Source organism: Sturnus vulgaris, chromosome 15 (genome assembly GCF_052056855.1).
Source record: "Sturnus vulgaris isolate bStuVul1 chromosome 15, bStuVul1.hap1, whole genome shotgun sequence".
Lineage (NCBI taxonomy): Eukaryota > Metazoa > Chordata > Aves > Passeriformes > Sturnidae > Sturnus > Sturnus vulgaris.
Window position 1 is genome coordinate 13,806,453 of NC_142257.1, and position 25,677 is coordinate 13,832,129.

Sequence of the window (25,677 nt, forward strand, 5' to 3'; positions counted from 1 at the left end):
TATGGCACTATCGCCCACCTGATTACACTTCAGTGACTGCAAGGAGAGAAACTGTAGTGACATCGGTAGGACCCAAATCAAGATACTAAGTTTGCCATTCAGCCTAACCTTTGTAGGTTCAAAGGTAATGTATATTGTAAGCCCTTTATAAAGAGGTATCACAGAAAGGCTTTATAGAATGTAATTTTGTAATCCTTTTTTTATTCTTCCAGTCTCATTTAAAACCTTACTTTTGTAAAGCCAGTTAAGGTTCTCCCATCTTAAAGTTCACGTCAGGCCTGTCTTTCCTGTGTTCATGTGTTTGTAATTGATTCTGCAGAAAATGGGGTATTTTTGCTTTGGCACAGCAAGGGCTTCTCTAGGACCATGGATTGCAAATTCTGTGCTGGAGCGGATTGCAAATTCTGTGCTCAGCTCAGTGGCTAACAAAACACATGGGGTCCCTCTGTGACAAAGCAGGTGAAACATGGCTGCCAAAAAGCAAAAATAAGAATTTGGTATTTTAAAAACTATCAGCTTGATGGTCCTTGCACCTGAACTACTCCAGCCATAGAAGGAATAGCATGTCCGGTTTCCTCCTACTCTCACTAGCACATGCGATTGTGAGCATTACAAAAGTAGCACATGCAATTCAGTCTCCTCACAGTCTCAGTGTTTTGGCCCTCTGCCCACACTGTTCTCAAGACAGTCACTATGTATCTTTGGACAGAAATGAAATTATTAATTACAAATTGCTTATCTTAGCAAGACCGAAAAATCCTTATTGGAGACTGAAGTCTTTCCATTTGCTACAACTGCCAGCAGGGCTCTGCATTTGGATTTTAATTAATAATAACGAAATATGCAGAAAAGAAATTCCAAACCTGTCTTCCCATTTGGTCTCAGACCTTTCTTTTGTGTGACTCTGGGCAGCAGTCTCTGTTTCCCCCAGGGTAACAAAACTCTTCTTATATTTGGCCTTGACATCTTGAGAAGTGATAGGAAAAAAACTACAGGGACAGCATCAAGCAAACCTGCTCAGAAAGGAAATGGAATTTGTAAAGAAAAAAAAAGAAAGAAAAATCATGCACAGTGCAAAGCTGACAAATCCCTTGTACAAACATATAAATAAATTAAATAGTACTTATGGATGAGTGAAGGAGAGACAATAGCTTATCAGCCTCAGTTGCATCAAGAAGTACCAATTTCACACTCTGACACCTTCCATTACTGAAAGATATAGACCTATGCATTAATCAGAAAAAAATTAAACATAAATGTTTCCCCCATTCCTGTCTGCAATTTGTTATTTGAAAAATACAATTAGAACAGTAGAAACTGGCATTAAAACAGAGATATAATGACATCTACTGGCTGCTGAGAACTGGCTGAAAATGCTAAAAATGTTTTGGATTTTTCTCCCTTTCCTCAAATATTTAAACTGAGACTCATTACTAGTCATAGAGTTTAGCTATTGAATAGGGAATGGAGAACAGCTCAGTATGTTCCCCAAATAAAAAACTTGTCAAATTTTAACCAATTACCTACCTGATTAAAAACACCTACATAGCTTAGTATGTTTCAGATATTTAATATTAATGCTAGTGAGTAAAGCAATGCTCTCCTCCAGAACTACCAGAAAATGGAAAAAAAACCAGAAACACTGCAATTTTGCATTAGATGAAGGTTTCTGTGGCACATTTTTCAAGAATACTGATAAACATAACTAAGTCTCTTATCAAAAAATTACTTAAGCAGCTGAATTTTACAGCACAGCATCACTTTGTAAAATGATAATCATTACCTTTTTTCCTGAATTTATTTAGTGCATTATTGTTTGCCTTTTTATTTAGACTTCCCACCTTCTTTTTTTAGTGATTTTATACATTTTCACATGAACAAGGGTTTTTTGCTCCTACTCTTTTTTTTAACCATCTTAGAAAAATCGCCCGTGATATAAAAATCTCAGAATGTCTTGAGATTTTGTTAAAGGTCACAGAAACATCTCAGTCCTAAGTGAAAACTGTTCTTTGTGTGATACATGTCTTCTGGCCTCTCTTATGGATCTGTGAGTGAGACCCTTATCCCTGTTAGCAGTGATACTCTGCGGGTGATACTGCCAGTACAAACAAATCGATCTTGCTCACTTTCTATCTACCACAAGATATATTTTCTCCTCCTGCAGTTTCTCCACACTAGCTAATTAAACTCCTCTCTACTTTGCATTTGGTGTTCTCTTCACCAAGAAATATCAATCTAGCTCTCACGCCTCGAAAAAGAATCAGAAATTAGTCTGATAGAGACACAAGTATTTGGTGATTCTTTCTGAATATACTCACCTGGAAAAAAAGAAAAATTCTAAGGAGATCAGTTTTATCCTAACTGATGCTTATATAGCATATATTTATACAACATACTGCAGAGAACAAAAGTAAGCCTCAATTCTGGCCTTGAGCCATATCCAAAATAGACAAACATGAACAATGAGATAGCATGTAAACAAAGGTGGGGGGAAAGTTGAGGGTGAACAAAAAACAAGAGCCGATATTTGTAAGAGCAAACTGGGGGGTTTGAGTATCTTTCATAAAATTTCAATGGCTTCTCCACTGCAGGAATGGATGCAGGCTTAGCAGGAATAGCACAGCGGGGCAGCTGGACTGAGCAGTGATCCCTCTTCCGCAGGCTTGGACCCAGAGCAGGGGATGCTGTGCCAGGCCGTGGCTGGGAAGGACAATCAGGCACCCCCTGATATTCATTCCTGCAGCAGCTTCACTTTGGTCCATGTATCCTGAACCTGAAGGGAAGCTGTAGTGCTGCAGGAGTTACCACTGCCAGAGCAGGACAGTACAGAATCATCTTTCATCGTTCATGTAACTTTTTATTTCATATGCCAGTGTGTTTTGAAGTTCACAAAATGTTTCCAGGTATTCCTTTAGGGATATTGTGGATATATTCCCGCTACTACTTTTTGTCCAATCCTATTATATTTTAAAAATTTGAAGAAAAAAATACCTGAAAATATTACCTTGGACTGTTCCAGTCCATCCATAGAAAGAAATACAGTATCATAGTATTTCATGCTCATAAATTTTAACCACAAAATACTCCAATATGAGCTATTCATTAAAGCTACCACTACAGATTCCAACAGTTAGCCCACTTGGGAAGTTCTAGTTCAAACAACAAGAGAGCAGCAGGTTGCTTTAACTCAACTTGTTCATCAAACAATTCCCACATGAAACAGCATGAAATATCTGTACTTCCTAGGGAGCAAAATCTATCATTTCACCTAGCTCAGAATGTTACAAAAATCACCTAATCTTTTCCTTAAAAAACCCACAAAATAGTTCTGATGAATCACTCTCTAGAAGAGCCTCTTTCTCTTCATCAAGTTCAAAAGAAATTTAGCTAAGATACGGATATCTCTATTGCAGAAGTCTGAAGCTGGAGGAGACTGAATCTCAGCCTATAGACAAGAAGCAATATTCTTCTTGCACTCAAGCTCCCAGCAGTCTTCAGGACTGAATTCTGGCCTGTTATTTCACTGCTCTGAGGGGCTAGAGGACTTGAAGTGCAGCCTTCTATGTTCTCTGCTGAGCTGTGCCTTCTGCAGACACTGGGAATTCCAGCTTTGTGCTTCTACGTGCAACTGAGACTTCAGGTCAGCACTGCCAAAACGTGTCATGTAATGGGAATGACCTCCAAGCTCAGCAAGAGGAGAAGTTATTCACTTTATATCAGAACTGGCTTTTTGTTATTGGAGAGTACAACTTACTGAGATTCTGTATTAGAGTTTTTCCCACATTTTAATTTTTTTTCTCAATTTCTACATGTACATATTTCATGGCCCTGATTTGGTATCTGTATTTACAGACAAATCTCCAAGTTGTGTATTAAACCTAAAAAGAAGAATTTTTCTCCTGTGATATTGTTTGAGATCTTCATAAAATTTTTATTGCATAGCTGTCTTTTTTTCCAACATCTCTATTCACAGGTCCATGTAAAAACATAGATCTTTTATTATGTAAATAAAGTCTACAAGAAGAAAATGAGGAGGGCTGAAGCTGTGTGACTTCATACATCACAATGATTGATTTTTGCTATCGTTAAACAGCTATTTCTAATGCATATTTTGCAATATGAGATAGAAAAGATAAGGGTAAAATGCAATAGGTTTACAGCAACCTATGTTACAGCAATGTAACATAATATGGTGTTTCTTTCATTTTTAATGAATTGAAGTAATTATAACTTCCTAATTTCTAGTTTCAAATAGCTACTTCTGATGCTGTTTTGGAAATACAGTAATACAGAAATATCAAAAACCAGATTTATTGAAAAGTTACCTTATGCTTTATACTTCATAAAATCATCTCTTCCAGTAGCCTGCCTACCATTTTCTCACAAAATTGCATTCTATATTTTAAAAAAACCCTTGGTGTTTTAGACTAACTCCCATGTAGTCATTCACTGACTGTTACAATAAATTTGTCATGAAAAGTTTCGTCTGGTTAAAGGTAGGAATATTTTAATGGTTTGGCTATTTAATGGGCTTCAGGCAGGCACAGTTATTTTATATAGAACTGCATAAAAGTCTAAAAAAAAGCTTGCTATTTCAGTGAATCCATGCTGCCTACTGTAAGAGTGCACTGATGGAGGTTCAAGTTCCATTTCAGCCCTAAATAAAACAGAGATTTTCCTCTCAGCTTAAGTCATAAATACAAACAAAATCCCTGTGTTAGAGCTGGGTCATTGCCTGACTTTCCCGACCTATCTACATTTAAAAGGGTAAACTGCTGCTGAAGCAACATAGACCAAATTTTAGTTAAACCCATTCACAATCTCTGTAAAACACTACTGAGTGATGCTATACCACCCTTCTCCTATGGAGGTCTGTGGCTCTTATCAGGTTTTTATTCTTTAGCAACAGCTAAACATACAAAAAAGATTAAAAAAAAAAAAAAAAAATCACTTCAGTTCCTACCTTGACTGGCCAAGAAACTCCAAGTGGGTTTCCAGAGGTTATTTCAATCCTTAGCACAATGGATGCAGCCAGCACCATGAGCTTAGTTTTCAGCTTGGTTTTCAGAAATATCTACAAAATAAAGCACAATAAAATAATCTAATTTCCTATGATGCAGGTATCAATATATATATATGAGTAAAATATTTATAAAGCTTTTTGCATTAAAATTGTACATTTCAAACATCATTTTCCACTTGATTTATATCATTGCTTATTCTTTTCCAATTTAGAGATGGCTTTCAAAGCTCCCTTCCAACCCGAATTATTGTAAGATTCTATGACAACTGCCTTGAATGGTTTGTAAACCTAAATTGCTTTATAGAAATGACATCCTAAAGTAAAAGTTTAAATTCAATTCTATTAGAAAGCTCAGGATATCATAAAGAAAAAGTACAGGTTTTCTCAGTGGACTCTTCATCAGTAATTTTGCATTACATGATTTTCAATAAGGAAACAACATCAAGTCAATTCCTAATGTATGTACTTTGTTGTACTTAAAGGACAACAACCAGATTTTTATGGCTTTAAGAGCCAATGTCAAACTAACAGTGTCATATTAACCCTTGCAGTTTAGAGCACTGTATATTTTCCTGCAGTTTCAAAGAAATAAATAAAAAATCATTCCAGTTTAGTTAACTTACTTTGATTTCCAGCATGCAAAATGCATGCAAGTCTCAGAATGAAGTCATGACACCATAAAGACTGGGGGGGTATTTTTTGAGATCATTTTCTGCTGAACACAAGTTTTTGCAGACTACCTCAGTGTCTCCACAAATGTGAATACTTTGCCACTACATTCACTTACCAGGACTTCTAAAACCATCACTCCTTTTCAACACTCATTGGAGTTCCCTACACTTCAGTAAGGCTTTTTATGATTTATTCCACAATTAGTACACATCTCTGATCTCATCACATATGTCAGACAAGCAAAGTTTCTCAAGCACAGTGAATACTTAACATTAGCTCTCTCACAGGTGAAAAAAAATACCTGTGATATTTTTGCTTAGAGCAAACTTTGCAACTTACATATTTCTGCACTCTTATCAGTTGGAACAAATGCATTATATATTTCCCTTTCTACTTTGAATTAAGAAGCACTTTCTTCATTATAATTTTAGACTGAAAAAGAAAATGCTTGCAGAATACGTCATTGTTTCATGACAATGGCTAACCTACCCTGTAGCCGCCAAAGGGAGATTTATCAGTACTGTCCATAAACAATGATACAGGCAGGATGAAATTATTATCATCGTGGTTTTTATTGATTATTATATCACACAATGTGACTTAAAGTGTGACACAAAATACCTTGGAAAATATTTCATCTCCATGTGTTTGTCAATAGCTAGGAGAAAAATTCTTTTTCTTGACCTTTCACCACAGCAAATCTTCAAATACTCCATATAGACTTTGTGTATTTCAGAACATCTGAAAGATGAAAGATTAAATGAGTTGTGATCAAAGGTTGCTTTCTTTTGGTAAAAAAGGATTAGCTAAAGAAACTTCTATTAATAAAAAAATATTACCTAAAAAAAAGAAGCATCCTACAATAGCTCTTACAATCCATACACATGATCTACAGTGTGTATGAAGATACGGGAAAAGTTATCAAACTCATATCCCAGAAATAGAACTGTTCATTTTACTTCTTGTGCTTCATTAATGTAGTAGTAAAATGAGGGGGGAAACATTTGTACAGCATACAAAGGGCACACACTCTTTCATACTGGATATCCAGGTTTTGTCTTACTGCATCAGTGGGTCAAACTTGCCCAAAAGCACAATTAACTTTAGCAACATCACCTGGTTTTAGGTAATGGGAGTGAAGTTTAATTTGTTCTACTTCTCTATGAGCCTTTTGTAGCTATTGAACTACTCTTTTGTCCAGGTTGTACATACAAATTAACAATCTATTTGGCATCAACAGAAATGTAAGTTTATACTCTTGAAAGTAAAAAAAAGGAAGGCCACATACACATATAATGTAAATTAATTAAACCTTTAAAAGACTAAAAATCAGGAAACTCCTTTCTGATAGGACGTCCAGAAAATATGAATATAATTTCATGATATGTCCTAGTTTCATCCAGCCAGGACAATCCTCTTATCCCTCAGCTTCCAGGTCTTTATTGTACCCATATTAACAAAACTTTCATCTCTTCTCCTGCAGAAAATTTTTCTTAAAATTTTTTTTTCTGCTTAAATTGTCATTCATAATGAATCTTGTAAAAAAGTTGTTCTTGAAAACCTAGAGAGAACACTGGTCTCAGGTTCTGTGCACCAGACTTCGCTATGTCTGGCATTTCCTTCCTTCCATGCTTTAGAATTTTAGAAGTTTTTGTCAAGAAGATAGTGATCTGCTTTTTAGATATTATTGGAATACAGCATCAGTTGTCCTGCCTGACATGCCAGGATGTACTGAAAACATATGCTCTGTTCAGATATTCCCATTGCTCAAGCAGTAGATGCCATCATGAGCATCTCTGGTGATTTCTCTCACCAGTTGTACTGGTTACTGGGTTTGTGCCATCTGCAATGAGACAGATTATCTATTTTTCTTTTTTCATAAAACCTGGCAATGTGAATGAAACAAGAAATTGGGCTTGTCCCATGAAATCAGAGTTTGCCTGCGTTCTAGCCAAGAGAAAAATCAAAAGGGAAACTATGAAGCAACTAAGCCTTTCTTTAGTGATATTTTGCACAAGTGCCTCCAAAATTTTTATTTTCACCTAACACAAGTGCAAATTACAAAACAAGTCAAGGTGAACTGCTGGGGGAAAGAAGGGCATTTTAAAAGTCTGAATTTTTACAATCTGGGACATTTTCGTCCTTCTTGGACAGTAAACTTGCAATTGTCAGTTTCAGTGAGGATCCCAAGAAAACACCTGCCCGACTTTTCCTCTCTTTGTGGACCATAAAAATGCACTGTGTTTGGTAGCTCCATTTCTGAAAGTGATTTCATCCCAGCTCCTGCTGCAGAGTGCTCTGTGCTGAGCTGTTGCCATTGGAAGCACAGTCTAGACAAAGATAAAATTAGAAGCAAGCACTGTCCTTTTTGGAAAGCACAGAACAGTATCTAATCTCATCTCAGCAGACTTGTTCTTGTCTACATTATCTAGTGACATTATAAAATGGTGGACAGGACCCTCTTTTCTTGAATTGAGGAGCAATCTACGTGCAGTCCCAAAACCAGATATGACAAAATATAAACACCTACCACTTACTAGAAAAAGAAAAATCTGACAAGTACAGCATTCATCACTATTCTACAAAATCTTTCCATTTGCCCTAGCAATGTAGAATACATATCAGATTTAGCAACAATAATTATTGACTGAGTTGACCCCAGAGGAAAATAAAAAAAATGCTTCAGAGGCAAGCCGTAACCCATATGTATGACAACTATATTTTATTTTGAAATGGTTTTTATTCACTTTCTGCATGGCCTTGACCCCAATATTTGTCAGGATCCGTTTTAAAAATGCAGGATTAAATTAGATTTTTCCCCTGATTTCGGATAATGGCAAATTATTCACCGTATCCTTAAGTAGGTTGTTCCCATGGCTAAGTTAACTGCAGATAGAGGTAAGAACCTGTTCCTGGATTTCATTCCCAGTATGTCTGTTGTCACATTGATTGCCAGAAAATTTTATGATCATTTTTTCAACTAGATTGAAAAGCCATCAACTACTAGAATATTATTCCCTTGTATGTGTTATCCTTAACTAAAATTAATTTTCACTTGGATATGCAAATAAATTCAGTTCATTAAATCTTTCACAAGTCAGTTATTTTTTCAATTGCTTCTCCTGAATCCCTCCTAATCACTTTCTGTGCTATTAGTGGGAAAGCAGAAATGTGAGCAGCACTACTCTGTAAGGACAGAGGCTGTGTCTGCCTCATGTAGCAAAGCTTCCATACACCCTGCACTGGATAACTGTGGTTACTCACACTGAGCAGTAGCACTGAGATATATCAGTTATATTTGTCTAACCCATCTTCGTATGATAAACTTGACAGCACACAGGTATAATGTTAGTGGCTGTCAAAGCATTATAATCATGACAAATGCTCCTGAATCCCTGATTTCCCCCAGCTCACAAAGTTGTAGACTCCTCTCTTGGTCCATGCAATTCACAGCACAGCGGTTCAGCAGGGTATTGCCTGGCACATCTGGGTTGCCCACAGTGTTGTTCCCATCCACAACAGGCCATGCTTAGGTGAGAGGACCATCAGTGTTGCAGCATCTTTTGCAGGTCACGCTTCTAAATGTTAACTTCGTATATCCTAGGGTTTCTGTGAATTGTGCCCTCTTGTACTAATTGCATAGACAGATTTGTTCTTCATCCCAGCTGAGCCAGGTCCAAACCCAACTCAAACATGACCAGTTACTCAGTTCTTGTCCTGCAGTTATCCTACTAGGGGGATCTGCTCCCCTAAAACCAACCCAGAGAGAACCAGACCCTTCACTTTCACTCTGCCTTAATTACAATATTATTGCATTGTTTACCTTATGGCCTTCTAAACGTTAATTCAGCAATTCCCTACATATGTTAATGACACATCAGCAATTTATTACTACTTAATAGTTAAATACTACGTCAACAGTTCAGTTGGTATCTGCCTTACCATACTTATACTGGGTTGACAACTGATTATGAGCTCCAGCCTAATCGTCTTCTTTCCCATATCATGGATCTCTTACTCCTGTTGCATTCAGTTTTCTTCTCTCAACTGCAAACCAATACTGTAACTCTTAGAGTTTGGAAGTCCCCAGTTGTTGCAGTGCATTATTTAATTTAAGTTTCTCTGTAAGTGAATGGTTGACTCCCAGTTGTTCTCCCCTGATTTACAGGTTAAATGGTTTATCCCTTTCCTGCCTTTCCCTGATCCATCACCCTAATCCGCTCCCCTTCTTCTGGAACTGTCCCTGTCCATTCCCCTAAATCCACCCCACCATGGTGTCAGTCTCTCTTTGCCCCACCTGTTCTTCTAGAAGCTTCTATGTTGATCATCCTTGTTCTGAAATATGATTTGTAAATGTATAAGTTACCATGCCTATGTTTTCCCTTATTGGTTCATTGCCTTTGTTATCCTGCCTTATGTTACGCCAAGTTGTGATGATTGGTTCTCGGAATGTACCTTCCCACGGGGGAGGTCCCATATTTAAGGCGTTGCAGAGCAGCTCTCGCTGCCTTTTTGTGGTTCCCCTCACCCGATTCAGATCCTGTACCTTTTTCCTTCCCAATAAACCCTTCCTTCAAACCCAGAAAGGCCTCTCCTGCAGCTCTTTATCCACCTCTGGACGTCCTGCCGAAGTTACAGCTCTCTCAGAGCTGTACCTCTACCCCAGATTCTTGGAGATTCTGGAGGAAGGCCACTCTTGGCGAAGCCCACCCAGGAGCTAGCTGGGTGCCCAGCTGGAGTGGGTAAACGGTGGGCAGCGTCACCCAGTGTCACTTTCATATGTCCTTACACCAATATTCCCTGGTAATATATTCACCTGCCTCCTTCCAGCATTGTATCTGGAGTTCAAGTCCACCTGCTATTTATCACTAACAGCTATTTGAAAATGTTAAAAAACATTCTCTACAGTCTTCTACCTTCCTAACTTTCATACTCTCAAACTGCAAAATTTATTCATTCTTCTTTATGTACTTAAAAAATATTCTATATGCAGAGGATGTAAATAAAACACTTTGGTATTGGCAGAGTGAATGCTACAGTAAACATTCTTCAGCACTCCAGTTACCATCACTTCAGTTTCACTGATCTGTGCTCACTGCAGCAATTTAACCAATGGTATGCGCTTTGGTTTTTGCAGATATTTGACCTTTAAAAGTTTCACCATTTGAAATTGTTATCCCTTTGGCATTTATGACCAAACCAGGAGAACTGGTTTGTTTAAGTCCTGGCACTGCATCACTCAGCCCTCTGCCAAAGCACTGGCTTATTCTGACCTACGGTAATCCATGGACATGTAAGAAAACTTCTGTCTGCAGAACTATTTTCATTTTGCAATATTAAAAAATCACTTGAGCCACTATAATACAGAAGGTCAGCTTTTGCTTTTTCTCGTAGGCAGTCCCAGATGCCTTGATCATGACCTTCCTAATGATTTCCAAGGTTTTGGGTACACCTAGTTATCCTGCATTTCATCATTTCAAACGCCACAAACCTTTCTCTCAATGTAGTGACATTTTGCTTCTATCAATAAACTTAGAGATAAACAGAGAGTAGATTTCATTGAAGTTTAGTATTAGAATCACGAGGTAATTTAGATTTGACTGGACCACTGGAGCTTATTTTGTTCTAGCTTCTGCTCAACTTTATTTAACCAGAGAAATAAATTCAACTTAGCTGTATTTATTGCTTGAATGCTTAGGATCTTGCATATGTTTGGAATTTAATACCTTGAAAGCTCTTTGAGGCTCTCCAATGGAAATCAAGTGCAAGATACTTACAATGTATACTCCTACTTATTTAAATATATATTTTTTTATCTGTAGGAATAACACATATGCAAAAGAGGTTCCATAATGTTTCAATAATGCCTAGCTGCACTTCATGCAGAAAGAGTGTCTAGTGATGAAAATCCGTTGAAAAATTTGGGCACAGAAAAAAAAATCACCCAGTTCACTCCGAAACTTTCCTGGTGTAAGTCTACTGATATCAGTGAGTTCATCGTTATTTATACCATGAAATTGTCAGAAACAACACATATACCAAATGTTTGTCTCAGAATTCCCCATATTTACCCATTAGGAAATTTGTGGGAGACTATAATTTCCAGCTGTACAATCCCACCACCGTGCCTATGTTGTTTCTTCCAAGCATTAGTGATATGCATTTTCAACCTCCATTTGTCACCAAAGTAAACATTTACTCATCTAAAAATAACATTCAGATTAAGCTCCCATAAACTGTATTTCCTTCTCATCCACTAGATTTTGATGATATTTTCCAATTGTATGGAAAAAGTTTGTTGGTCAGATAGGATTTCTCTGAATTCTCAAGATCTCAGCTCAGGTAACTTTCAAAAACCCAAATTGTGTTTTACACAATGTGTGTGCTTTTATATATTAGATATTACATTTGGATTAAACATGCAAGAGTTGAAGATCTGCAGTGTTTTCCAAGCAACTTCCATGCAGCTTCAATATACTCAGCAGGAGAGATGCAGACAGATTGTACTCCCAAAACAAATATTATTGCTTAAGGCAAAGAAATACAGCAGTAAGATAAACTTTAACTGTTTCAGGTCTATGCTGCTCAAGAACACTGTTCTAAATTAAATTTAATGAGACTCAAAAAGTGGTCCAAAAGAAAAATGGTAACTGTATAGTTAAAGATACAAGGATTTGAATATTTCAAGCCAACATCCAATTTTAAGATAATTACTTCCATTACAGTTAAGCTGTTTCAGGGATGATGTAACAGATTAGAAAATACCTATTCTTTAGCTTTGCTTCGTCTCATTTTCCAAAAAAAGCAAACAGTATATATCACACTTCCTGTTTGTCCATCTTCATTTGTCAGTCTTTCATTCTCCCTGCAATCACTTTTCAATTCACTGGACCATTTCAACCAAATTTGATGAGGTTAAGGTTTCGCAGATTTAACTTTCAACATTGTGAACCCTAATGACCGATGAGAGAACTGCATCCAATTAGTACCCTGACAGAGGAGAGCAGAGAGAATTCAAATTTTAGGTGCTCTGCTCATTTCACTCATCAGCTAAAGGGCAATGATCAGATGATCAGTCAACCATGAGTAGTTCCAAAGCTACCATGGCATGTGTTTCTTGTTGACATCCAAGAGCACAAAAAAAGCATTTAGGAGATTAGTGAGAAATGAGAGATTTTAAGGGAGGTTGCAAGACACAAAACTGTAGGCAACCAGTCATTAATCCTTATGGAAGGATTTTAAACTTACTTTTAGTTGTTTGATTGTTAGTTGTTTTGGTTTTGTTTGTGTTTTTTTTAATAAGTATCTACAATCTGTTTTTCGTACGTGGAAAAACAAATTACAAAAAACTTTCTCATCTGCATATAGATTTTCTGCCTGTTTCCCCCCTACTTAAGGAAATCTCTGGGTTAGTTGCCACTTTTTAGGAAGATTAAATGCAGTGAATTTTAACTGCCTTTAACTCATTTGTTTGGACATGCTAGTCAAGTTCACCAGGCAAGACAACAATCATATACTCATATAGGGAATAAAACAGAGAGTACAATGGAACTGATAAAGGAGCCTGATATCTTAGGCCTGATTGAGCAGAAACCATGGGAGAGACAAACACAGATAAATGTGCCCTGGGCAAGAAGTGACCAAGAAACATGTTGTGAAACACTCTCATAAGATAATGTTACTAGGTGATGTGATGTCATGAAGAATGTGTAACCAATGGGAAATTGTTACCAAACATAGAACTCCATATAAGTGCCATACAGATAAAACCCTATATAAATGCCTTGTATACTCAATAAAATCGGCTTCTGATCTAAACTCAGATGTCCCTGTCTCTCCATCACCAATATACTCACCCATGTAACTCTCAGTTAATAGCCATCAGCTCTCCAGAAGACTGCCCTTTTCATACATTCTGGGAGGGGTTTCTTTCTTGACTTTTTAAAATATAGGTACCATCATTCTGTTTGCGACCCTTTTTTGTTTCATCTTACATAATTAATAGATCATAGATACTTCCTATTATAAAAGTATCTTTTTCTGAAGAAATACATAATTGTCACCAAACTCAATAAACAGAAGTGGTCATCATCTTTCGCAATGTGTTACATCAGAGCTGTTCATTGCACTGGTTTATTCAAAATCTACAGAACTGTCTATTTCCAAACTCTATTCATTATAGGAAAAGCTCATCTAAGGAAGGAAAAAAAACGGTGTTACATGATGCTGCTCTTGTTTTTCATACTCCTCTCCTCCCTCTCTAATAATTCTGGAATTCATTAGCATTCGATAGAACCCAAAAACACCAAAGAAAATTGGTCTCCTCTGATAATCAATTGCCAGGAAAAGAGGAGGAAGCAAAACTAGTGCTTTGAAGGAAGAAAAGTTGGGAAAACTCATCAGCTGCACAGCTTGACACAATCCAGATAACCATTCAGGAGGCACAGATACACAGACCAAGAGTACACTGGAGACACAGCCATATGCCTTTATGCAATGAGAAGGAAAAACCCTATCTCACAAAACTTAAAGTTCTTACCAAAAAATCAACAAACAGGAAAGAATGAAGGAAGGAGATGCAAGTTTCTGCACCGCAGCTCTGCAGAATATTAAGTAGCCCTGAGATAAGACACAAGGTATTTACCTTGGGATATGTATACACAGATTGGAAATAGAATTAAACAGTTTTTGCAGTACAAAGAAGTCACTGGTGAAGTTTCACAATCTAAATTAATACCACACCGTTTCTGCACTTTGACTAATAGGAGGGTGACTCTGGCCAGCTGCCACTCATCACTGATCCTCCTCAACGGGATAGAGGAAGCAAGAATGAAAAAAAAGCTTGTGGGCCAAAACAACGGCAGGGAGGTCACTTAATAATTGCCAAAAAACCATTCAATTTGGGGAATACTGATTTAATTCAATAGCAATTAAAAGAGATTTTTAAAAAACCAACCAAACTTCACATGCTTAATGATCCAGACTATCCATATTCTTGCATGAACAAGAGTTTTGAATTTTTAATCACAAAGACATCCGTTGACAAAAGCATTAGCTGACTGCCCAAAAAACTCAGTGGACAGGGAAAGATTAGGAAGAAATACAAAAACAAGACATCTTGTACCACTACATAACTCCAGGGTGTGACATGGAAAAGGGCAAAGGACACTCAGCTCAAACAAATAGGGAGAACCACATAGAGATGTGTAAGCCATGATTACCCTGAATAAGAATCATTCTAATATGTCACTGGGTGCCACGGAGTGAGGTCAGCACAAAGCAGATGGCACAGGACAGAAAGGTGGGGGGTGCTTTGTACACAGGCACTCAGTGCTTGAAATCTCCTGCAACAGCACTCCAAGAATTCACACAGGCCAAGAGAAGACAGTGAATTAATGGAGGCAAACACATCAAACTTCAAATTATACAGTCACCCCACCTTTCTCTGAGCTACAGATTGCTCTGTTCCCATCCTATACCGCAGGTATTTGGTCACTGTCATAAACACGGTATTGGACCCAAAAAACTGTCATAGACAGGTATTAGACCCTGGGGCTGGACCACACAGGAAAAAAATTTATACCTTTTATGTGTGTTCCTGTTCTTCAGATCTGGGTGAACTGCGACTATTAATTATCTTTTTTCCTTTGTTTTATTTGTCCAGTCCTACACACATTAGCATGCCTGAACTGTCTTAATTCCCATGAAATCTCCTATTTTATCTTCTACAGAACAGAACTAAGTTAACAAGGAAAGCACAGAAAATGGCATCTACACTCTCGTTATTGCGTGTGCTAGCTATGGATGTCACTTATTTCAGGTTTGTTCAAAGGATGCATTTGTTCTTTGTAGGTTTTTCAGAGAAATGAGAAAAATAATAATCTTTCTATCCAGATGGTGATGACAGTAGAACAATTTATCATCATATCTTTCTGTTTCTCTAGGAGATTATGTCATTTTATACAACAACATATTTGGAAGAAGCTTAACCACAGGTAATTCTTAACTGAAACACAGTACAAATAGATGTGTTTTCAGCCAAGTACACATAAACACCATAAAGGGGTTTTTGAAATCTTAAAAAGTTTACCAATAGTAATTGGGGAAGGAGCTGAAATTTTGCATGTGTATTTGTACATTCATACTAACTCAAACAAAAGCCACAGAAATGGACCAGAAATAAAGAGGTAATAAACAAGCAAGCTTTCCATACAAATAAATAACACAGAAAGATGACTGATTTTCTGGAATGCCGTAATTGCCTTAGCAGTTCTGCACATCTAGGCATCTTTCAGTATAAGAATCACTTAAAACCTACACCATAATATTTATGTAATGATATAGACTCTGACTGTGTATTTTTATTATCTCCTTTAGACATCACATATACATCTATTTCCACTGATTTAATCAGAATTTTGACTGAAACCAAACAAATTGATTATGTCATACAGATATAAATTAATCCTAAAGAAAAAAAAATGCCTCCTGAGCTGTGTAGTTCTTGCTCCCAGTTTGTAGTTTCTAATACATTATTACGAAGATTATATCTAGTTTTAAAAAACTAATGTAAACGTCTTACAAATAAAAAATATATTTTATCTTCATCAATCCATCTTCAACAATTCACGTAGGGTTGGAAGAGTACAAAAGAATTCGATTTTTATTCATTTCATGTAATCAGCAGTAGAAAACTACATAGCTATGTTCAAGGAAGTTCCTGCAAGTTCACATACTGCTTTAATGGAATATTCCACAGCATATCGGTTCAGTGACATGTTTCAGCAGACACTTAGACCCATTGTAACCACCTAGAGACATTACCCAAGAAGAACAGTTGAATTCTGCACAGCTGTAACACAATGCAGCTCATATCCTCTTTTTTCTCATTAATGAAGCTCTGAACAGCTGAGGATCCAACTTGACTTGTGAGCACGCTAGTAAATATTTGATTCAATCTTATGCACCTTCAGACAGAAAGCTAGGAATTATCAGTGCAGCTACTTTAAACTAGCTAAGGCTTGAAAAAAAATCCAACAGCCCTCATCTTCTTTTCCACTAAGTCTCCTATTTTGTTAATACTAAGAAAACCTAAGATGTCAATTAGTGGGGAAAAAAAACCCAAACAAACCATGAGATATTAAAAGTTTCTGTTTTTGTCAGAACATTGAAGAAGTGGTATCCATATTTGCTTTTACCTATTTAAGTTTTCCAGACTAGTCAAAACAGCTCCATTTTGAGATGAGTGGGCTTTTTTCCATGACAAATGCACCCACATTCAGCATCTTCCCCTAGTAACCTGTCTTGCTATAAAGAATTGCTGAACTAAGCTAGTACATTCAGAACATATAAAAAAGCCAATCAAAAAAAGAAAACAACAAATGAGAAGTGTGAGGAAAAAGATCATAAATAACAAAGTAGATTTCTTTACTTAAGAAGTTATTTTTCTTCATAATACTCCACTCATAAAAAACAGGATTTAAAACACTATTAGTGACACTGTTAACAGATAAGGATAAAAATGTTATAATTCAAAGCATTCCTTTTACTGTGACTCAGGTTTATTGAGAAATAAAAGGTCTAATAATCTCTTTCATTAACTCCTTTCTGTATCAAAGTTTTAAATAGTGTTGAAAATGAAAACTGTAACTCTAGTGACCCAAGTGGCACTGTGCTGCATTCAGCAGCTGAAGACAGACATTGTACAAAATTTTGAATACTGTAGAGTACTATGGCAAAAAGAAGCATGAGCTTGCTACATGCACCACTTGGGGTAACTGCCTGAAAACAAGAGATCTGTGGTTATCTGAGTATCAGGACAGCGGGCAGCAGTAATAAGGTACAAGATATTGTCCAAAAGGGAGTGATCAAAACATCGCTGTTCAGGGACAGTATAATTCCCTGTGACATCTGTGCTAAAATTACATTTCCATGCTACAATATACACTAGATCTCATTCAATACTTTCAAATGCATTTCACATAAGAGCAGCTCAAAGTCTCAGAGAGACAATTTTGCCTGGTGCTGCCAAGGTCCCTCTTTGAGGAACAAGAGCAACTGGGAGAATGATTCCTTTCATTAAGTTCTGCTCTATTTCCTGAGAAAAGCTAACTGCCAACAACAAAAATAGTGGCATATGGTAACAACATTTTAATCTGCATATTTTTGTTCTCTGCTCTTGCATTCTATTTTATTATCTACATACTCCCAGTGTAGAGTGATTCATTAGCACTGTTATAAAATGATGAAGTGACACCAAGAGTTACCTAAGATTAAATTAGAACAGTTCCTCATCCATTTCTTTGTTACCTCCTTGTTTTGGCAGCAGTGCAGTTAAAGAGACATAAGGATCTATATAGAAACCAAAATAAAAATCACTCATCAAAATATTAAACCACAGGATGGCAGCTGACAAAATAAACCATGAAATCCTAGCCAATGCTGCATTATTCATCAGTTTCCAAATGCATGTACCCAGCCATCATTCAAATACTTCTACAGTAAAACTTAGAATTCTTTTTTCACCACAAATCCAGGAGGCATTCATGAGACAAGACCACAGGCTCACTGGGAACAGAACAGAAACACTGACTTAATTCACAGATTGGTGGGTGCTTCTTGGCTCTGCACTGAGCCCCACTTCCCAGTCTCCCAGAGCACAGGATCACTACCTATGCACTAGAAAGAAGCCATTAGCAGTGACTCCCAGATTTAAGAATGCTGCAAATACCATCCACGCTTAAACACTGAACACAGAAATGCTCTAATTTCTGGAGAGCAGGCAGCTCTCCAGCTTAGCCATAGCCTAAACAAGGCCATTTCATCACTCTTCCTGTTGAGAGCACAAAAAATTATGTTTGCTAAAATCATGTTTGCTAACGCTTTATTTGAACTTTAAAAAATCAGGAAGTTCTCCACAAACACAGCTTTTTTCCAAAAGGAAAAGAATATTTTTCCATTAAATGGTTTTACTTTTTCAAGTCCATTTCAACAACAGATACATTAGCTGATGATGAAGATAGAAAATTCCCATTTTGATGCCTACTTAAGGACACCATGCTGGCAGAACACAAAGAAAGTAGAGTCAGTTACCCAGTGGGGACAAGCTCAGGCAGTACATGGGAAGTGTCAGAGTACTTAGAATGGCTCTAACTGGTGTAAATCCATCAGTTCCCTTGGTGCCAACCCTAAACATGCCCTTCTGAGGCGCCTGGCATCGAGCATTCTCTGTGCCCTTATCAGTGCAGAAACAGCAACAGCAGCCACAGTTAGAACTGCTTAAACAAGCAGCTTTTTGCAGTCCTCCTGTACATCTTTGTAAACTGCTAAAACACAGCAGTAAATAGAATTATTAGCTTATAAAATACACATATGATATGAAGCCAAGCATATGAAAAATACACACATGAACAAGAAAAATAATAATACTAAAGATATTGAAAAATGTAACCTCACTTTCACATATTTCCAATAAGCCTGTCTGGTACTTTATTGCATTTCCTCTCTCAGTAATTAGTGTCCTATAGGGATATATAGGACAATATAAGGATCTCTTTTGCTGCAAAAAATTGAACAAACCATGAAAAGATTAAATGTCATTATCATTATTTCTATTTCTGGGGCAAGGCCTTTTCATAAACAATAACGTTGCAGTGTAAAACTGAAGGCTTTACACAGTTGTTCTATCATTCATAATAATGAGTAGGATAATAAGCCACAAGCCAAATCTTCATATTCTCATTAGATAGAGAAGATTAATTAGGACTTTAACCAGAAATGCCACTAATCATGATGCTTACTTAGGTAATTAAAGCACTGAGAATACTGAGACTTATGTTGTCTTCCAAATCTGCAAATAGCATGATGCTGACAAAATTACATTGTATAAAACCGCATAGTCTTCAAATAAAGTTAGAAGAACTTATTTGTGTGTCAGGCCTTCATAATAAAGTCACTTTAGTGTCAAACAACCAGATTTTCTTCTCATCCTGTTCTCAACTAATGTTGTGGAATTCAAGGTGGTACCTTCAATGTAAAACTACTGTGTCCAAGACATCTGCCAATGTGACAAGGACTCATTTCTACATGAAAGGCAGAAAGACCTTTGCCTTCAACTGGATGAGGTTAATGAATTGACTCACTGCCAAGATGCTGACTCAGAGCAGCCAATGATGTCAACTCCCACTTCCTAGTCATTCAATTTTCAGAAGGACAAATTTTGGATGGAATTGTCTTTTCCTGTATTTTATGCTTATAGGAGTTGCCTGCAAATACCTGACAGCCTGTTTTTGTCACATCTCCCTTTGGAAGGCTACTTTTTGTTCTAGCCTCCCCACAAACAATACACACACCTGGCTGAATAGCTGGTGTGTTGAAAATACCATTTACCATACTGACAAAATGATACCAGTCCCCCATTTCTTCATCTTCCTTTGTCCATCTGATGACTCTCCTCATCTTTTTCAACCTAAAGACTACATGAAATGTCTCCTGTTCTAGTTCTAATTCTATACAAAATATAGGCCATGCTTATAGCTCATGGGTACTGCACATACGCAAATAATGTACATTAGTAATAATAAAGTCATGGCTGAAGTCAAATCTCTTTGGGTATCTTAAGAATATTTCACTGATGTGGGAAGATACATATTTATGACCATGTTGAAGAACAAAAAGAGAAGGAACTGTTCTGTCATCTAATGGTTCACAAGAACAAGTAGTGGTTTAGGAATCTGTATTCAAGAACCCTTATTAAAACACATCTTGTTTCAGCTTAATGACTGCTTAAGAACTTGTCCTGGGTTATAATGCAAAAATGTGTATTCTATCACCATCTGTTAAAATGTGAGAGGAGTGGTGATCCTTATCTCTGTGGAGATATCCTCTGCTGATGTGCCATCTGATAAAATCAGGGGGATGATCATCGTTATCTTTTCACAACCCATCCTTCCTCCAAAAGATATATTCTGTTAATGGGCCATTAAGTCCTATTGTATGACTGATAAGATTACATCATCCCATTGGGAGATGCTCCAGCCAGGGGCAGGAGCCAAGCCTTTCCTACCTAGATAAAAAACTGGGGTTTGGGATGCGAAGGCAGTCCTTTCCACTGGATCCCAGAGGAAAGTCGGACCATTTCCACATCATCGCTGGGCCTTTGGAGGAAAACTGCACCTTCTACAGGAGCACTGCTTCAACAGAACCACATCTGTCATCCAGGAAGACTGCAGCCACCATTTAATGGGACTGCTACCAACACCCTGATTGACAGGGTGTCAGGTTGTATTCTGACTCTGTCAGTGGTTTTTCTTTTGTATTATTGCATGTATTTTTTTTTCCTATTGAATTGTATTACTGACTTGGAGTCTCTCACTGGTTTTGCATTCAAACCAGTACAGAACTGAAAATAAAGTCTACACAAAAAAAGCGGTTTTGTTTTGGTTTTTTTTAGATGGCATGTTTATTCTTCAAATAGAATTCTTTCCTCAGACTAAATCACTCACGAAAAGCATAATAAAAAAAACCCTAAACGATTAAACATCCCTTTTGGTAGGCAAATTCCCCATTATCACAACATTCTCGATAAATATTAGTGAGTACATTCTGAGCTTTATACAAAACAAGGTTCAACATGAAAAAAGGGTGTCTTAGAAGACTCTTTAAAGCACTTCAAGTTTCAGTTTTACTTTTCATTCTGGATGATTTGGCGAATTTTGCTGAAATGCAAGCAGCACTCAAAAAGGTACTGGCTTTTGTTTGTTTTTAAGGTATTGACAAAACACTACACCAACGAAAATATACAGCCAAAAAACGGAAAAAATGAAAATAAACCCAAATCTCTTCCTGGTTGAGAATATGGAAGGTTCTCAACCATGAGACACAGAACTAGAAGTAAACCGCAATTGCCTTATTCTAAACCGAAATTATATTTCATGAAATGTAACAAAAATATTTTAGAACTATTCCACATTGGTGTTCAAAGTAAGATTCCCCAAGAGTGAAAATTATCTTGCATTGTTTATTCTAGCAGAGAATATTTCTAACATTCATTTCAAGATGCTTCAGGCAATTTTTCTTTTCTTTTAAAAGATAACTTTTTTGAGAACCACATACTCTGCAAGAGCAGTGGAGGTGAAGTAGCTCTGTCTCTGAGAAAAGAGCAATTCTCAAATTCTGTCCTTCCTCACACAATTGAATTAAGGTTTCCAAGAGAGATAATACTTTAAATCAACTGATTTCTTGGTACAGAAGTTCCATGTAGTCTGAAGCAAAGTTCTCTGCAGCTGTGACAGCAATGTTCTCTGTGGAAACTTGGCCACATGTAGGTCCAGAGTAAGGATTGAAGCAAAGAAAGGTCACAAGTAAATGTGAGCAGAGCAAGAAGAGGCATCAGACAAAAACTAAACCAGGTTGATCTCTATTTGTCACAAGAATAGCTGACACAGGACATTCTCATCCTGAGAAGAGAACTCTCTTCCTCAAATCTGAATTTGGCAGAACTTCGAAAAGGGTGCTGAACTGAGAAAAAATTCTAGACTAGATTAGAAGTCCCAGTTTTTCAAGGAATTTGAATCCCTTTGTAGGATCCAGCTGGGATCCTCAAATCATGGGTCATTTTTGTTTCTGATTGATCACTTGACCTAATCCCTTTACAGTTGTTTTAATCTCTAGTCCTTGTTTGAAGAGAATTATATAGGTAGGTTCTCACTCCTCTTTATATCACTGTGTTATTAACTTTTAGCAGGATATAATTTCCTCTTTAAAATTTATAATAGTGAGCATTCCGGATAGGCATGGGAAACCAATAAACCCAATTGTCAGGTAGGAAAGATTAAGGAGAAGACAATTATAGATCAGTTACTATCTTGTAATTTCTATTTCCTGGGTAACAGTCAACAGGAACTGGATATTCTTTTAACTTCCAAACTAAATTCAGGGTAGCACCCTCACGTTCAGGGCAAAGGGATCAATACTTCTGGCTTTGTCACTGTGCTGTGAACACAACTTTAGTCAGCAACAGCTCAACAAGTCCTCTGATGGGAAAAAGATAATTTAAAAATTATGAGATCTGCAGTCCCAACTACCACAAAGCAACAAATGTAATTTTGGTTGCTTTTTTTTTTTAAAGATCCTTAGATTAAATAGTGTTGTCCACTAATGTTGCATTGTTCACTCTGCTATGCTTCGTAATTTAGTAAACTAGCACCAATGTCATATCTGAAGTGTATTTCACATGCCAGTAGGCATAGTAATGCATATGGTATGCTTCATTTAAACAATCAGATACATCTATTACTAGTCATTTATTTTGTTTTTTGTTATTGATTACTTTTTATTTCACTGGATGAGATAAATTAATCCTGCTGACAACTTTCTTGCAAGATCATCAATCAGAAATTTCCAGTCAAGCAGCTCATATTAGATGCTTTTTACTGGAAGAATACTTCCAGTAAAATGATTTTTTCTAAAAAGACCACCCAGTATCAGATTCTCAGAAAGAATTGTGTTAAGCTCAGAGAAGTTAGAGCTGAATGTCCTAAAGCAGTAAGACAACTCTTCCTGCTCTCTAGTTCATTTCACATGCTTCCTTGACATTTATGTCATCTCTAGGCATTCACCTATTTCCCATTTTCTTGCCTTTCTTCTTAGTCCAGTCACCATTATAGAATTTTAGAAGAGGTGGATATTATGACCTTATTCCTGCATTATGGCATGAGCATTAATTAGCCTCACACTAAAAAACACTAACTGCAATCACATTCTTGAAAACCCGAGTTTACACGTTAAACAGAAAATGGCCCTTTTCTGTCCCATGATGTGTAAGACTTTCTAAATTTCTACTTCATTAAAAACAGAGCTCAGTTTCAATCACTGCATTGGAGAGACACTATTTAAATGTGACTAAACATTTGACTCCTATTTTGGTCACATGAGAACAGCACTCAGGAAGCCTGTACTTGCTGTCTACCTCCCATGGATTAATAACTCCACAAGACAGCCCAAAACAACAAGCTCCAAGTCAAAACTGAACAACAGTGGCAAACTTCAGATCTAGCACTGTGTAATGCTGGAGGTCTGAAGTCAGTGTGCCAATGAACAGCTACTCCTCATTAAAAGGAGAAGCAAAGTATCCACAATTTCTCAAATCTATACATGTATATGCAAACCTGCAAGAATATGACTGTGCGAGTTCTGGCTGCAATAGAAAATATTCTTTCTGCCTCTCAAAAAATAACAAAGATACATTATTTAAGAAAAATGTTTAGCTCTGTCAATAGTCCGTGTCATAAGTCTATAAAATCTTTCGTCTATTATAAACTTGTTTAATAATCTTGTCATTTACTTCACTGCTTATTAATTGAATGGAAATATCTCTGAGCTATAGGGCACATGTGATATCTGATTTCTGTATGCATTATGCATATTCAAAAGCAGCTGAGACCTGGAAATTTTCCTATTAGGGGACTCTAATGGGCTATTTAAAGAGAAGCAGTTTGGGCTGACTCCTGTAAAAATGGAATTACAGCTACCTTAAAAAGAATTCCACATGCTAAGGTACACGAGCCCTGCTTCCAAAGTGCCATGCTTTAAACCTACATTACCAGAATTCTTAATGTAGAGTGAGATGAAAGTAAATTACGTTTATATGTGGACTCACAGATTTATTCGGTTTTTGAGGTGTTAAAAAAATAGAGAGCAATAGAATGTTTTGGGTTTGTACTTAATTTTTAGTTCAGATCAACTTTAAAAGGTTACAAAGTAATGAAAAGAGAGAATAAAAGTGAGCAGAATGAGGAAGATGAAAACCCCTGAAATGATAAGTAAAGCTTTTAATTTTGAAAGCATTGAATCAAAACCATATATAATAGCCTGTAGGAGTGTGTGCTGGGCTTTGCACCACTAATTAGTGGTTTGTCATCAGTCTCGTCTGTTTCTGTTTGGAGCCAGGATTATTAGAAAGGCGATTGAGGCTTGTTTCATGTTCAGTCGTGGATGTTGTATCTTACAAAAAATTACAGAAAGTATGACAGCACCTCTAGCTCTTTGCTAGAAGTAGGAAAAATTGCCTGCTTCAAGGCCTTTTAAAGCCAAACAAACCAATAGAGGTTTAACACCTATATTATTTATTCTTTTGACCCAAAAATAGATTCCCATGACCCTTAGAGTGACTTTTGACTGACCAATCCAAAGGTTACTACCTAAGTTCTGTGAAGAAGGAAGAAGATGAACAAAGAAAAAGACACCACCTAAAATTCTCCATCTTGTCCCATAACCACCACTATACTATAAAAACCTCAAATTTAAAACCCATTACCCAGTGAAAATACACACATCACTATACATTTGTGATTTCTAACTCATTATTTATATTTACAAGTCTTCTCCAAGGTTTCAGATCCAGTGCAGTGTTTTCCAGGGGGTCTGTGCCTGGAAGCACAGAAAGCTCAAAAGCTCCAGATTTCTGGGATCCAACAATAGCCCTATTGATATAGTATTACATTGGGAGAACAAGAACAGAGACAACATCAATGAAAATATATAGTAGTTCATATCCAAAGTGTCTATTTAATTAGGGCAAAAATCCTGTACACATCAAGGGTGGACAGACCTCAATACAACCAAGATGTTGTCTCTAATCACCCCCGGCAGACTGTCCTTTAACAAGGACATTTCCTGTGAAAAATTCAGTTGAAACATTAAGAATTCTACCTATAAACAAATGAGAAGGCATAAAATTAAGATAATATCTAATTAAATACAAGGGAGATTTTCTTGGGGGGGGGGGGGAGGGGTGAGGATAAAAGAGGAAATTCCAGGCCTGTTGAGGAGAGAAAATGAGGATTAGACAGGATTGACCATTTTTATTTAAAACACTGCCAGAGTGTTACCTAACATTTCTTACAGATAACTGTAAGGAACTTAATTCAGTGCAAAAGTTAAAGATAATGATTTTAGTACATGGACAAAGGAAAATTAGCACT

At 36.9% G+C, this 25,677-nt stretch overlaps 1 protein-coding gene across 12 annotated transcripts in view; it reads right to left on the reverse strand.

The window, feature by feature from the left end:
• The window catches only part of LOC148222000 (uncharacterized), a 317,722-nt gene that overhangs the window by 151,970 nt on the left and 140,075 nt on the right, over nucleotides 1–25,677 (reverse strand). For 5 of the 12 annotated variants that reach the window (XR_015807023.1, XR_015807021.1, XR_015807019.1 and 2 more), the window contains exons 2-3: nucleotides 6,317–6,436; nucleotides 4,964–5,074 (exon numbers count right to left, since the gene is read on the reverse strand). Coding sequence is in view for 2 of the 12 variants with exons in the window: in XM_088173827.1 (XP_088029953.1) it covers nucleotides 4,964–5,074 (111 nt within the window). In the remaining 10 variants the exon portion in view is untranslated. Of the gene's footprint in view, nucleotides 1–863; nucleotides 1,014–4,963; nucleotides 5,075–6,316; nucleotides 6,437–25,677 lie in introns of all 12 variants that reach the window. The other 7 variants (XR_015807020.1, XR_015807018.1, XR_015807024.1 and 4 more) reach the window with 2 other exon arrangements.